This window comes from Amphiura filiformis, chromosome 18, assembly GCF_039555335.1.
Source record: "Amphiura filiformis chromosome 18, Afil_fr2py, whole genome shotgun sequence".
Lineage (NCBI taxonomy): Eukaryota > Metazoa > Echinodermata > Ophiuroidea > Amphilepidida > Amphiuridae > Amphiura > Amphiura filiformis.
Genome location: NC_092645.1, coordinates 53,563,648 through 53,579,021, shown reverse-complemented (window position 1 = coordinate 53,579,021; position 15,374 = coordinate 53,563,648). Strand labels below are relative to the sequence as shown.

The 15,374-nt window shown below is 35.5% G+C and overlaps 1 protein-coding gene across 1 annotated transcript; it reads left to right on the top strand.

Moving 5' to 3' along the window:
- Nucleotides 1-9,824: 9,824 nt before the first annotated feature.
- On the top strand, nt 9,825-11,180 carry LOC140139225 (phospholipase A and acyltransferase 4-like). Its single transcript, XM_072161005.1, has 2 exons — nt 9,825-9,885; nt 10,690-11,180. Exons 1-2 carry the CDS (start codon nt 9,825-9,827, stop codon nt 11,178-11,180), a joined length of 552 nt encoding a protein of 183 aa, XP_072017106.1.
- The last annotated feature ends 4,194 nt before the right edge of the window (nt 11,181-15,374 follow it).

The window sequence follows — 15,374 nt, the reverse complement described above, 5'->3', positions numbered from 1 at the left end:
AAATGACCTTCTACATAGCTGTTGGTCTTTCTATACATTTGGATGCAAAGGCGGAACAACGTGAGACTACTGTGCAGCAAAATTGTCTATCTTTTCTGTATAGTGGTCAATGCATAAGGATTTGATCACGCTTGCTGGCCTTGGTATGTCGTGCCCATGAGTCACGTGCGTATTTATAAATATTACCGAAGAACACTGCTAAAATTAAAACTTTTGATTTTTGGTCAATTCATGTCAATTTCAATTTAATTCTTTAATATGATCCCGTAGGGAGGTGTTGACATGGCTCACTGACGGTGCGTACACTACACGCCTAATTATTCAAGTACAATTATGAAGTTTACTGGTACCCCTGGAATAAAATAAAAACAAAGGCATATTCGTAGTGATGATAGTATGAGGCAACAGATTTGTATCAATAATATAAATTTCTAAAAATAAAAGAACTTGTATAAATGGTAATGTAATCATGATAAAGTTATTCTATGTTAAAAGTTTTAAATACTACAATGTAAACCTATCAGTAAAATAACTAATTTAAAAGTGAAACATGTTGATCTAGAAGTAGAAATATATTGTATGGATATATAAACAATTATATAAACATGTATAAAGATTATTACTCTATAAAAATAATCGTGGAGCAAGGTAACTTTTTTTATTTGAAGAAAGAAGGTGAAAGACCATAAGACCCTGCACCTTTCTTAGCTAAAATCATTTGGAAGATGTGATGATCATGTATGCCTATATGTTGCCACTTAAAAGAGCACATGAAATACCATGTAATCTTTTTAAATCATAATTACTGTGTATGATGAGCTGGTGTGAAAACCTGTGGTACACCAGCTTTGATAAAAGGAATGTAATGCGTGAAATAAAAAGACAACATTAAATTCATGTTTAACTGAAAATAAATGTTACACGTTATATCATTCATGTATCTTGCATGGTAGGTTTAATACAAGCTTGACCCCTGGTGTTGTCTAAGGTTCTGTAATGGATATAAGGCCAAAAAAAAAAAAAAGGTTCGTCTCAAAGCTGACGCGCGCGTTTGTAAAATCCCACGATTTGACAAAAACAAATGCGGAAATTGTTTTATTTCAAAAAAAAAAAAATTAAGTTTTTCCAGAAAAAATCGGCGAAAATCAGACTTTTTTCTCAAAATACCGGTACTGACGCGAGTATAGTCCCACCCTTTTTTGGGGTGAAAAATTACCAAAAATTACCATAACAGTGAATTCACGTCAAGGTCTCCAATATTCGGCACCGGCCTTCCCAAAAAGCTTAAAAAAGTAGTCTCACTTGAGTTGTAAAAAACTTCTATTTTCTCCTATTTTTGGGTGGAATTTTAGCCTTACCTCCACTAAATAGAATTTTGGGAATATTGTTGATACAAATGTCCATTTCTCTGAAAGAAATGACATGCAAACTATTTTATTTTCAATTTATTTTACGCCTACTTGTCTGAATCTCGCCAGCCAGGCCATGTGTGTTATTTATGTAGGCGGCCATCTTGGATTTGTCCACGGTCGTAAAGTTTATTTTTTACTGAATTGGACTTTATTTTCTCACATCATAATCCTTCAAAAATTCCAAAATAAAATGTTTTCATGCATTCATGATTTATGTAGAGCATTTTTAATATTTAGGGTTGATTTTTACAACAAGTATGAGACAGCAAGTAAATAAAATTAGTGAAAGTGGTTGTTTACACGGTGCATAGGAAATAAATGACAACTGATTAATTTTCCATTTTTCAAGCGAGAGTTTTATGAAAGCTTGATGTTTTGTTGAATTTATAACATCTTTAAAATAATATGTGAACTATATTGACGATGTTTCAAGGTAAATAAATAATCTAGCAATGAAAATTAAGCTCCGTAGTCACAAAAATAATTTTGAGGTGATTTTGCAAATGAAGTTGCATGATTTGGGTTGCCAAATTCGGAACCAGGTGCACAAAGTCGGGAATAAAAAAATAAAAAATCGCATTTCGCATTTGTTTTAAATTTCTCGTCAGCTTTGAGACAAACCTTTTTTTTTTTTTTGGCCTAACGTCTTCACAAAAAGTAACACACCCGTTATAAATACGCAAATAGCTTCAGAACTATTTGTTTGTTTGTTTTCCCAGGTTGGTCCGTGAGGAACACATGCTAATCCATGGAAAACCATGGACCGTTCCAAGCTCATACAAATCCACAAGCCTGGATAGCCAGTGTAGGCTAATATATGCATGCTGGCCTAGATAGCTTTGATCAACAAAGCAAGAAATGGAAGAAAATAGCTAGGAAAAAGAGAGAAGGCCACTCCCAAACACAATTGTACAATTTTACTCTTAGCCCTTACTTCGTGAGAAAGGAAACTGGAATTCCAATCTCAGGCCCCAATGCAAAGGCTTCTATTAATCGTATTCACAATATTTCAACACAAAGTCTGCACAAAAAGTAACGCAGCTGTTATAAATGCACTCGTATAGTTTCAGAAATAATAATTGTTTTCACAATATTTTAACATAGAGAGAATGATGACTTATTTACGCTCATTTTGATACCCCATTTGTAGTGCTTTTAGAGAAAAATATCCGAATTTAAAAATCGCGGTTTACAGTGCTCAATGGTTATTATGCCAGCACTGTAGCACGGAAAGCCCGCCATTATATTTGCGCTTACTTCATCAATACAAATAGCTGTAACTTTCAAATTAGGGTATTTTTTCTTTAAAACCATTGCTGTATTGAACAAAATTGGACCAATGGCGTATCAAAATGCGCGTAAATAAATCATCCGTTTGTGAAGGTTGTCATTCACCCAGGTTTAATAAATATTGAATTAAACATAAAACTGATCAACTGGACTCACATTTATTTGAGAGGCTACAGTATAGCACCTAATCCAAGGTGCATCTTCAGGCCGTCTGATGACCTTTTGCCGCCAGATCATCAGACGGCCTGAAGATGCACCTTGGATTAGGTGCGATACTGTAGCCTCTCAAATAAATGTGATGCGATCAAGCAAAATCAGTCGGAACTCGGAAATATTGATTTTGAGATATAGCCAAATAAAGGAAATATTTCCTTTTGTTTCTTCTTGTTTTGGAAACTCTTTAATTGCTCATATCTTTGGAACTGGTTGTTTAATTTCAATGGGGTTTTCTGCAAAATCCAGCTTTGTAAATGTTTTTTACTATCCTGTAAGAAACTGAAAATTTATTATTGCCGAGTTCCGACTGATTTTGCTTGATCGCATCACAAATGTGAGTCCAGTTGATCAGTTTTATGTTTAATTCAATATAAATAAATCATCCTTCTTTTTATGTTAAAATATTGTGAAAACAATTATTATTTCTGAAGCTATAGGCGTATTTATAACAGATGCGTTATTTTTTGTGCAGACTTAAGGGATCTAAAATGAGCGTTTATTGCGTTTCGACAGTATTTTTTGTGGGACATGAGAGCACCTCAGACCTATCGAATTGCATTCTGAATACGAAGCATGTCTTTCTGATATCAAATAATTTTCATTTTTTGAAAATCACAATATAATACAAATTTTATGACAAATTAAAAAAATTTGATATTTTTTATATTTTTGATATATAACAGTCCTCGAAGTAAATTATATAAATCTAATGATACATTCTTAAAGTGTATGTAGCAGGGAGGAAAAGCCGACGGTCAATTGAAAATGTTGACCTTTCATATTGAAGATATGGATTTTTTCCCCAAAAAGACCTAATTTTTTTTGGTGTTTTGGGAAAAAAAATCCATATCTTCAATACGAGAGGTCAAAATTTTCAATTGATCGTCGGCTTTTCATCCCACCTACATACACTTTAAATATAAATCATCAGATTTATAAAGTTTACTTCAAGTACTGTTAAATATTAAAAATATCAATTTTAATGATTTGCCATAAAATGTGTATTAAATTGCGAATTTCAAAAATCAAAATTATTTGATATCAGAATGGCATTCTTCGTATTCAGAATGCAATTCGATATGTCTGATGTGCTCTAATGTCCCAAAATAAATACTGTCCAAACGTTCATACCCCAGCCCTTAAGAAAGAAGGATGGTTTAATTTGCGCGCATTTTGATATACCCAATTACCAATGTCGTTCGATATCTACAACACAGTAGCGTTTTTAAAGACAAATACACGATTTTAAAAGTTGCAGTTTTCAGCAATCAAACATTGTTGCATAAAACCCGGCATTATCTTCGCTCTAAATTCAGATCAATGCAAATAACTGCAACTTTTAAATTCGTTTTTTTTCTTTAAAAAAATACTGCTGTGTTGTTTATATTGAACGACATTGGAAAAATGTGGTACCAAAACGCGCATAAATAAATCATCCTTCTTGCTATGTTAAAATATTGTGAATATGATTAATAGTTCTGAAGTTATAGTCGTAAATTTGGTCATAAATCAATCACTCGTTTTAATTAATTAATTTTAATCGTCTTCTCGCCTTACTCTGTTTAGCTTCACACCTTCCCCTCTCCCTCCCCCTCTTTCATATGTACCTCTAGCCCTACTACTTCTTGCCCATCAACAACCAACAAATATTTGCACCTGAAAACATGAAATGTCAAGAAAACTATCTGGCTTCCGCACTTTGTAAATTAAAAGGTCTATAGTTCTCATGCAAAAAAAAAATAAATAAAAAATGAAGAATGCCTGAATAGACGTTTTCAAGTCAAATCCGATGATAGCTATGTTTATGATGACCATAATTCCGGGTCATAAAGGCTAATACAAACGCAGTTTTTTAGCTTGAACACAAATCTGCATGAAAGACACGATCAAGCGTGGGCTATGTCTTGTGTAAGAGATTGGTTTTTGTCCAAATCGTTTGTGCCGAAAATGACGATCATTTGCAATTTTCTTTAATTCCATTACTATCATAATGTGAAGTGATAAATAGCAGGGTGTTAGTTCGATATGTTTGGAAACTATATTACCTGATAATCCCCATGTTTACTGGCAAAATCTATATAATAATACACAACGTCTACTGACCATCCATGTGCCTGTTCGCCTATTTTATCGGAGACTATGGGGATCGCACGTTCCTAGAACAAACTTGGTGGGTGGGTACATCTTGACCCGAGACAGAACAAGTTTGTATTGGTTATTGGCTTAAGGTCACCCGAGGTCATCCAGGGGTCATCTGAGGTAAAATTAGTACAAATCGTCATATGGGCATGAAACTTGGTGGGTACTGTCAACGTTTAGGGCCAAATTTTTGGAAGGTCATTTCGGGGTCACTAGGGGTCATCTGAGGTCAATTATTAGTAAAAACTGTCTTATAGGCATGAAACTTGGTGGGTACAGTCATCATTAGCCAGGTAATGGTGACAGCTGAGATGCGGGTGACCGCATAGTTCGCTCGAAAGGGTAAAATTCATGACATTTCATGTCAGCTATTTTCTTTAATGTTTTTTTTTACGAATAACGAATAATGACGCCGGATAGATGATGTGTTTTGTGACACTCTACTGGAAATTTGATTCCCCTGAATCAAATATCAGAAGAGAAACGTTTTACTTTTATCTTATTGTGAGAACTTCCAAAACGATTTAAATTTAAAAAGTTACCTTGCTCCACCGTCATTTTAACATTTTTTACATGTTTTACATCATTTTTTGAATCATTCATTGAATATTTTTTTCACTACCGTAAATCAACATGTTTCACTTTTAAGTAAGTTATTTTTACTAACTTTTAATATAGAATACTAGACCTAATCCACCGTTGTGGTACTTTTACTCTATCCGCCTACTTTGTACCGCTATATAGGGTTGTCATCACCTTTGTTTCATAACCACTAACATTGTTGTTTTAGCTATAGCCCCCTCTACGACAATATTTAATTATTATCGTACTTTTCCAAGTAGCATTCGATGCAAATTTTGTTACATAATTGTATGGGGTTCTTTTTATTAGACCTTATGACCCTAACATGGATTAAAATATGGCCTTCTCTAATCTTTATCTCCATATACTTAACATTTAAAATGATAAGGTCAATTCAAAATAAACCCCATTCAAGTTTGTAGTAAAATGTGCACGAAATGCTACTTGAGCAATTAGATATGCAATGAACTAGTTTTTGAGAGGGGGCTATACAATTTTTTTAATGTATTATATGTGACGTGTCATGTCAAAAGGAGACACTTTGGGGCAGGTTATCAATTTTGAGGTTTTTACATATCTTAAATATAGAGATATTATGCTCCACAACGCCGTTTTCCCCAATGAAATCGGACATTCCTAAGCAAAGATATTGAGTTCGTAAGTTACGGTATTATAAAATTGGAAATTGAGATATCGGCCTTTGAAAATATTATTGACAATGTTGAGAGTAGGAATTACCTTGAAAAATGTCTCAAAATATACAAGATGCCAGTTATATTCCGGTTTGAAACTATCAGACAATTCGCAACAAACCTAAATTGTGAAAAAAATCACCCCCGGGCAGATTTTTGGCTATTTCTCCATTAACGATCCTGCCCAAAAGTGTCTCCTTTTGACATGACACGTCACATATGTCACTGGTCTTTTGAAAATTAAAATATCTAACTGAAACATACTAGCAGTAAAAATGTCATAAAATGTGGACCTCAACATCATATAAATGCTCTAATTTTAACCAAAGGTGTGTCAAGTTATTCCTCTTTATTCCTCTATATTTGAAATGGTGTCGTAAAGGAGACATTATTGGTTTAAATCGGAGTATTGTTGCGATATTTGCGGTATACGCCTAATTGATGGTGAAAAGTAACATTTTGTGGAAATAAAATAAAGACCTATTTTTTGTTTAAGTCAATATTGCTTTAAGTTTACTCTAATCGAAACTATATTTCCCTAGTTTCCTAGTACATCATATTTCGTTTCCAAACAGAATACAATAGCAGTTTTGATTGAAAGAAAGGGCATACTGTTTAACCCATACACAAAGTTGTTTTTATTCTAATAAAAACTGAATTTTGATAGAAATTTCTTTTCAAGTTGGAGTGGATGAGTCAATTGGTTGAAAGCTTCCTTGATCTAAAGAGCTTTCGGCAGTTTCACCTAATAAGACATTATAAAGAACATGAAGAACAAAGAACAAAGAACAAAGAACAAAGAAAAGTGTATTGTCTTTTAATTGCCAAACAGAATACAATTGCAATTTGTACTTGGAATCAAACAATATAGAAAAAAAAATACCCAGGGGCTGGGGTTTTCCACTCTAGCGTGTGATGATCAGCTGATGTTCTGTCCCAACTATTAACCAAATATGGTTATATAAGTGAAGAAAAATAAATTGTTAATATGATTGGTTAATTGAAATGTCTATTTGCGCATGCGTGTGCACATCATAGACATATTGGGTAATTATTGATATAACTTACACACCCACCCACACTGTAAATTGTCCAGAACACATGGAACGCGTTCATTAATGTAACGGTTTTTTAACACATGACACGTGTTCAACTTATTTAGAGAACACTAGTGTTAATGTAGAGAACACGGGTGTTATTACCTCAGAACACTAGTGTAACATGTTCTAATCCTTTAAACTCTGGTGTTCAAAATTACTATATGTGAACACCTCGGACACATGAAAGAAATGTAACGGTTTTTTAACACATGACACGTGTTCAAACATTGATTTTCAGAATGCTGGTGTTCAACCTTTATTTATACATTTTCAAAATCTTATTTCTCGACAATAAACAAATGCATGGTAGTGTAAACAAGATAATGGCGGTGTTCCGAAGAATTCCGATGAAATCAGAGAGTTTTCACCTAAGGCAAGCCCAAGGCTCGAACCCTCGCCGATTGTATCTCCCGGCTGACAGCGTAACGCATTTTAATGCGATTAAAATCGCTCGGCCATAGTCACCCTCTTGTGTCTCTCCTATGCTTGTTCATCAACAGATATACGGGCTCCGAGTCGCTCCCAAAGTTGCCCTGAATTTCATTCTTCTCTAAATTCTTCGAATTTACTCTCACTATCATCCCATTTGTCTTGGAAAAGACAGTTTGTTAAAGCATTTCCCGGAAGCGTTTCCACGTTGCATCGCCATTGTTGTTGTTGTTGTTGTTACTTATATCCCTCCTTCAAAGGAGCACCGTGTATTTCTCGCTGACACGTCGCAGCTCTCCAACGCCTCTATCTGCTCATGCGTTCCATTTTTGAACACCAGTATTCAATATAATCATTCAGAACACTTGTGACACGTCTGATCAATACTACGTGTTCTACATTATACTAAAAGAACACTAATGTGCAAGACTTATCATATTTTCAAATACACTAGTGTTCTAAAGAGACAATTATGAACACCTCGGACGCGTCTGAGAGGCGTCACGTGTTCGGGAACATTTGCAGTGCACCCATCATATCCCTTTGGTTTGCCTCCCCATTTGTATGGTATATGAATTATCTTGACAGAGATATTTTCAGTTGAAGTCGTTTTGACACGAACCAGCCAGCAAGTTATTGCAGCAATTTTTCCAAACGCGGTTCAATAATTACAACTGGACTTGGTTTTACTTCAATTTTGGAACAGAATTTACTTTTAAAGACAATTTGTATAGAACTTCAACAAAGTAGAGAGTCGCTAGCTGTAAGCATACCACTTTCATCGGGTCACCACAAAAGCTTACTTTTTGTGCAGTGTAGTCAGCAGAAGAAAACGTGAGTTTTTACGTTATATGTGTAGCTCTTTGCTGTCATCCATGGATGGCTTATCAGAAGCTTGGCATTGTAGCTAGCAGAGCTTTTAACGGCGTTGGTCCCGGGGTGGGGTCCCGTTGTGGATTTATGCCCGGATTTATGCCTGTGCAGGCTGTGCGTATAACGCACTATAAATTATTGGTTCTTTTCCTTGCATGGCATTCATACCTACAGGGTGTATCAAAATGATTGTTATCCATCAGTTTCAAGTTATTATGTACGAGACAATAACAGCAAAATGCATGAGCTACTTTATTTATAGTTCTATTACCTCCACGACCCATTATTCAAAATCGCGCACTGTGATTTGTTGAAACGCGTCACGTGAGAGCCCATTATTCTGCAATAATGGGTCAAGCGCCGTAACACATTCTACGCACAGCATTACGCTTGGTTACGCGTGCAATATTTCCGCGATACGCGCTGTCACTTACGCGTACGCGCTCCACCTTGAAGTAAACAACTTAAAATATTTGTGCCAAAAAATGACATTTTCTCTTAAAATTGCACTATTTTCTGGTAATAGAATAGAAATAAAGGGTGCAGCATTATCCTTTACACGCAAATAATGTGTCCTCGGCAGTAAAACGTTTAAATAATGGGTTCGGCTGCGCCTCACCCATTATTTACGTTTTACTGCCTCGGACACATTATTTGGGTGTAAAGGATAATGCTGCACCCTTTATTTCTTAAATAAAATGTTATAAAAGATCATAAAACTATAAATCCTGGGCATTGGATCCAACATACGATATTGAAGAAACAGGGTTGTCAATAAACACTAAAAACGTTGGGTACCAAACATTTTGATACGGCCTGTACATGTACCGTTTCAAAAGACATCGCTAGATTTGCACCCTTTTTGATAGCAAACCACCTTTTGTACTGTCTGGCTCATGGACTACACTATTTAATGCCAGCAACATTTTTAGGGGCTAAGTCTCTGGTACTAGGTCAGTGTATCAATAAGTCGATATCCTGAATGGCCTTACCTTAGTCTTGCGCCCGCCATGCGCGCGTTTTAGGCATTTAAAAGCATTGCTGGAATGATTGTTTTCTCTCTTTCTCCCGTTTCTGATATTTGGAGAATCATGGCGATAACGACTGACCCAACGGAGCCATTTGACATGACGGAACCCATGGAGAACATAGGCAAGTTATAACTGAAGACCGAATTAAAAAGACTAGTTTGCGTCTGACGTCCTGTCAACCAGATCAAAAATGCCGTACTGCGCAGGTCAGCAACCAATCACACCGCGCCGTTGCCCTGACGTCAGACGCATACAAATCTTTTTTTATTAAGTCATCAATTATAGAAGACACGAGTTTTGAACTGAACGGTGAACGTTGAAATAAGATAAAACGAATAAGTGATTTCGGGTACAAAATAGTTTGCTGAAATTGCTTCACAAAATCACTGAACAAAATATAGATTTGACTAAAACATGGTATAAAACGTTGCAACTAGCTCGGTCTGAACTTTCGACGTTCTGTTATGGCCAACCAAAATTCAGTTTTGAACTGAAATATCTACTCATGATATATCTGTTCAACCATGGAGGGGGGGGGCATCGGGTCTGATGGGGGGGCGTTATTCGGCAATTTTCCTTTGGAATTTTCTAAATGTTCAAATCGTTTAGGGCGTGCCTCTATAACAATTGGACGTTAAATTTTACTGGCGTAATGAGAAAAATATCAGGTTTCTTTTAAACCAGAATTACATTGATGAAGAAAATGGGGAAGAGGCTATCGATCAGGTCATACCATTTAAGTAATGTTCTCCTATTCCGCTCATTTTATTCTTTCTATCCACTTCTTTCTCATTTCTCTCTCTTGCTTTTTCTTTTCCTTTCCTCTTGCTCTTGGACTAGTTTTCTCTTTCTCTCTCCTTCCTTTCTTTGTCTATCTATCTTCCTTCTCATTGATTTTGACTGCTTTGTTTCTCTTCCAAATTAGGTGTAGTGACGGATTGGTGTGAAGTGAGTGATTGGAAAACACCGGACCAACCTAGATTTCTGTTCGGAAATAAAACGATCGCCCCGGTTTTTGGCGATCGAATTGAGATACATGGAGCACTGGGGTACCAGCACTGGGGGATATACTTTGGCAAGAATAAGCTCTGCAATTTCGCCGGCGTTGACAAGCCCACGGGCAAAATTGAGCCTGATAAACTCACTGATCCTTTAAATAATATGCAGGTATTTTTTAGTGAACTGAGCCTCATTATTGGCAAGTCAAAAGCAAGAATCAACAATGAAGACGACATCCAGGACGACTTCACGCCGGCAACTAGGGACACCGTGATGAAACGAATCGAGAAATTCATGGATACCCGACCAATTACAAATAAGTGTGAGCATTTCACGAACTATTGTCGGTATGAAAAGCACGTGAGCAATCAGAAGGCTGTAGAGGCCTTTGGGTTTCTTGTTAAAGCCATGCTATAATATTCCATAAAAATAGATTAGCATTATTTTCTGTCAGATATCAGTGTCCCCTTTTAATTTTAAGCTGAACACCTGAGGTAAAGTAAAGAAAATTGGAATTTACTACCAACGCCGATGTCGTCAATGCGTGTCACCCCAATCGGTTGTGCTACGACGCGATACTTTATGTATGTCGCCATGTACATGTACATACTGTGTTATGAACATCGAATACGTGTTCGACTAATATTTCCATCCTAATAATAAAACATAGGTTCCTGCGTTTTATTCAAAATCTCGGATTGTGACTAAAGTACAGCATCTAGAGTCTTGATTTTTGCAGAGCATGTTAGTTTAATACAGTACATTATAATTATGTAAAAAACAGAATTTTGAAAAATATTGAGGGCGTCTTCCATGTTATAATATGGCTTTAAGAAGTAATGGACAATTTGAGAAATGGACCAAAAACATAATTTGAAGCTATTTATTCATTTAAACAAATACCGGTATTAATTGTAATCGTGCTAATTATTTATCTTGAATATTGATTTCGGGCGTGCATGACGTCGCACTGAGAAGCTCTGAACTTGTGTGGGATATTTAGTCCCTGGAGCGCTGCCTATCATTTTAATTCTGTTCCATATGCCTCCTAAACGATCACGGTCGGAAACGAGCTCGGAAACTTCACCAAATTCAGTTTATTCGCTTAGAAAACAACCAAAATCTTCTAAACTCATGTCGGATTCGGACAGTGACTGTACTACAATGGACTCCCCTATGCATACCAGTATACGGCATGATCTACATCATAGCACAGTGAGCGCCGATACGCTTGACGTAACCAAGTTGTTTACCACACTCGACAGAATGGAGGGACGTTTGAATGGCGGATTTAAAGACATGAGTGCAAAGCTGGATGATGTGAAACAAGAAATTAAGGAGGTGAAAGAAGATGTTGAGCACGTTAAATCTTCCGTTGGCATCTTAGAGGACAAAATAACATTTGTTCAGAAAACTCAAGTCCCAAAACTGGAGGCAGAACTACGCTCTAAGATTAAAGCCCTGGAACAAGCCAAGCTTGAAACGGAATTATATAGCAGGAAGTCAAACCTACTTTTCTTCAATGTTCCCAATGTCGCAAAAGAAAACACTGAACTTGTACTTCGTGAACACCTCATAAACAACTTGAAGATACCGCAGGCTGCTGACTTCTTGTTTAATAATGTCCATCGTCTCCCATCAAAATCACAATCTGGCAACAAACCTCACCCGGTGATCGCTAAATTTGTCAGGATGGCGGACCGTGACATGGTATTGAACCATTCTCATGATGGCTCCAAGTCCAAGTTCGGAGTCGCACCTCACCTTCCAGCTATGATGCAGGCCGAGAGGAGACGCCTTGTTCCAATCCGGGAGAAGCTGGTAGCTGAGGGAATAAAGCCAAGATCCGTACCACAGGAACCAAAGTCCAGCTCTTTGTGAACAACGTTGTTTGGAACGGCTAACTTGCCTATCGTAAGTCTACTTGCACTTGGACTTGTAATTTTGAACATGATTTTGAGTTTTGCTTACAATTATACCATATGTATCATGCTTGCCATGCTTGGTTTCATCAGAACTTTGCGAATTTCGCAGTTTGCTAAACTTGGACTTGAACTTTTCCATTAATTTGCATGGCTTCAAAGCATCTTCATCGCATTGACTCTCACAAGTTTCAATTGAAATTTGTTGTTCTCATCTTAATAAATGTTTTTAGTAACATTGTTTAATTGGTGTAATTGCCTGTTATACCACCTTAATTGTGACCTTGTTATCCATCTTATGCTCGGTTGATCTCCAACATTTCTTGTGCTCAGGTGATATAATCTGTACTTTAATTCATGCTCCCATAACTTTTCTTTCTACACAGTTCCACACAGTTCCAACTTGCTTTTGTGCTTCTATTTGTACGCTATTTATTTATTAGATTATGTTCATATTATATATGTTATGTATTTTGGCAGAACGATTTTATCTGGTATATCTGTTTGAGTGTTTTTTGTGTTACATGTTGGCAGCTATGGTAAGTGAATGTTATTTTATTGATATTATTGAAATGTTGTATTATTTGATACATATTAATTCTGTAATTACTTTTGAGTATGATTGAAAAATGTAATTCTTGTTACAAAAACATCACGCATCACCAGCCAAAGATTTTGTGTAAGGGTGTAATACATTCTATCACACCCGTTGTGTTTATTCTGATCTTAATCATGAGAGTTGGTTTTGTTTTAAATGTACTGGTGATATTTTCCCTTTTAATCATTATATTGATGACAATGAATTTAAATTTGCTTTATTTAGTTTTGACCATAGTATTGATTATAATAGAATGTTAAGTCTCAAATTTAATCCGTTTGTCTTCAATGACATGTTGAATAATTCTGATAATTTGAATCATTATGATATTTCACATTCCTGTTCTTATATTTTTGATCATGATGACATTTCTGCTTCTTGTGATGATGATTTTTCAATTTTGCATATTAACCCTCGTAGCTTTAATAAAAATTGTGATCAAATTAATGCCTTTCTTTCAGGATTAAAACATACCTTTTCTGTTATTGCATTATCCGAAACTTGGTTCAAAGAAGATGGGTCTAATATTATTTCTATTGAAGATTATGTTTTTCTACACGAGCCTCGTCATGGAAGAAGAAGTGGTGGTGTTGCTATTTATGTTCATAATTCACTTTCGTATAAAATTAGAAATGATTTAAAATTAATTGAAGGGCCAAGTGAAGAGATGGACCATTCCGAATCTGCTTTTATTGAAATTTCAGTTCCTGGTAAAAAAAATATTATTGTTGGTAATGTTTATCGTGCCCATAGATCCAATACTGATACGTTCTTAAATGATCTTACCAATTGTTTAACTAAAGTTAATTCTGAAGATAAACATGTTTACATATCTGGTGATTATAATTTTGATTTGTTACATTGTAATGATAATTATACCATTAACGAGTTCCTTTCTATTTTTTATAATCATAATATGTTCCCTCTTATTGACAGGCCTACCAGAATCACGCCCACAACAGCGTCTTTAATTGATAATATTTTTAGTAATGTCTTTACGCATAATATTAAATCTGGTGTTGTCATTGCTGATGTTAGTGATCATTTTCCTATTTATCAAATTACCAAGTCTGCTTCTGTTTCTAACATTAATTCAATTCAAATTCCAACTCGACTATTCAACCAAACCAGAGTTAACAACTTTCATAATAATTTAAGTCTTGTCGATTGGAACTTCGTCACTGATTTTGAGTCTGCTGATGATGCGTATAATGCTTTTTGTCATAAATTTGCTGATGTTTATAATTTCCATTTTCCAATTAGGTCTAAACGCCTCACTAAATCTAGCCGTCGTCGCATTCCTCGTAAACCTTGGATTACCTCAGCGATTTTAAAATCTATCCTTCGCAAAGAAAAGCTGCATAAGAAGTATGTAAGTCGTCCTACCGATTCTAATAAACTTGCCTATGTGACTTATCGTAATAAACTTACTGCTTTAATCAGAATTTCTAAGCGTCGCTATTATGCTGAGAAACTTGAAGAATCTAAGTTTAATTCAAAGCAAACTTGGAATGTTCTTAATAACATCTTGGGACGACATAGAGGACCTAAAATATTCCTTCCTTTTTCAAAGTTAATGATTCTCATATTTCTGATCCTCAAATTGTTGCTGATAATTTTATTTCTTATTTTGTTAATATTGGTCCTGATTTGGCACGTAACATTTCTCATACAGACATTAATTTTCAACATTTTATGAGAGAAATCAGTTCTCCTCTAGTTCTCTTTTTTCTTACCAACTGACGTGACAGAAGTCCTCTCCATTTGCAAAACTTTAAAGTCTAGTGCTAGTAGTGGATTTGATGACATAAAGCCGGACGTTGTTAAATCAGTTAGTGATTTAATTGCACCTCCTCTTGTTCATATATTTAATTTATCGTTAAGTTCTGGTGTAGTGCCCGATAAGCTCAAGATTGCTAAAGTAGTCCCTATCTTTAAAAGTGGCGAGAATGATATCTTTGGCAATTACAGGCCTATTTCAGTCCTACCTGTTTTTTCTAAAATATTGGAACGTATAATTCATAAAAGACTTTATAGCTTCATTCATCGCTTTGATTTACTTCATAAAAATCAATTTGGTTTCCGTCCTAA

What these genes read in the sequence shown, in the direction of transcription:
- LOC140139225 (XM_072161005.1), top strand. Translation starts at nt 9,825, where the DNA reads ATGGCGATAACGACTGACCCAACGGAGCCATTTGACATGACGGAACCC. An exon ending in GGAACCCATGGAGAACATAG is followed by an intron (nt 9,886 to 10,689) that starts GCAAGTTATAAC and finishes CTTCCAAATTAG; the next exon opens with GTGTAGTGACGGATTGGTGT.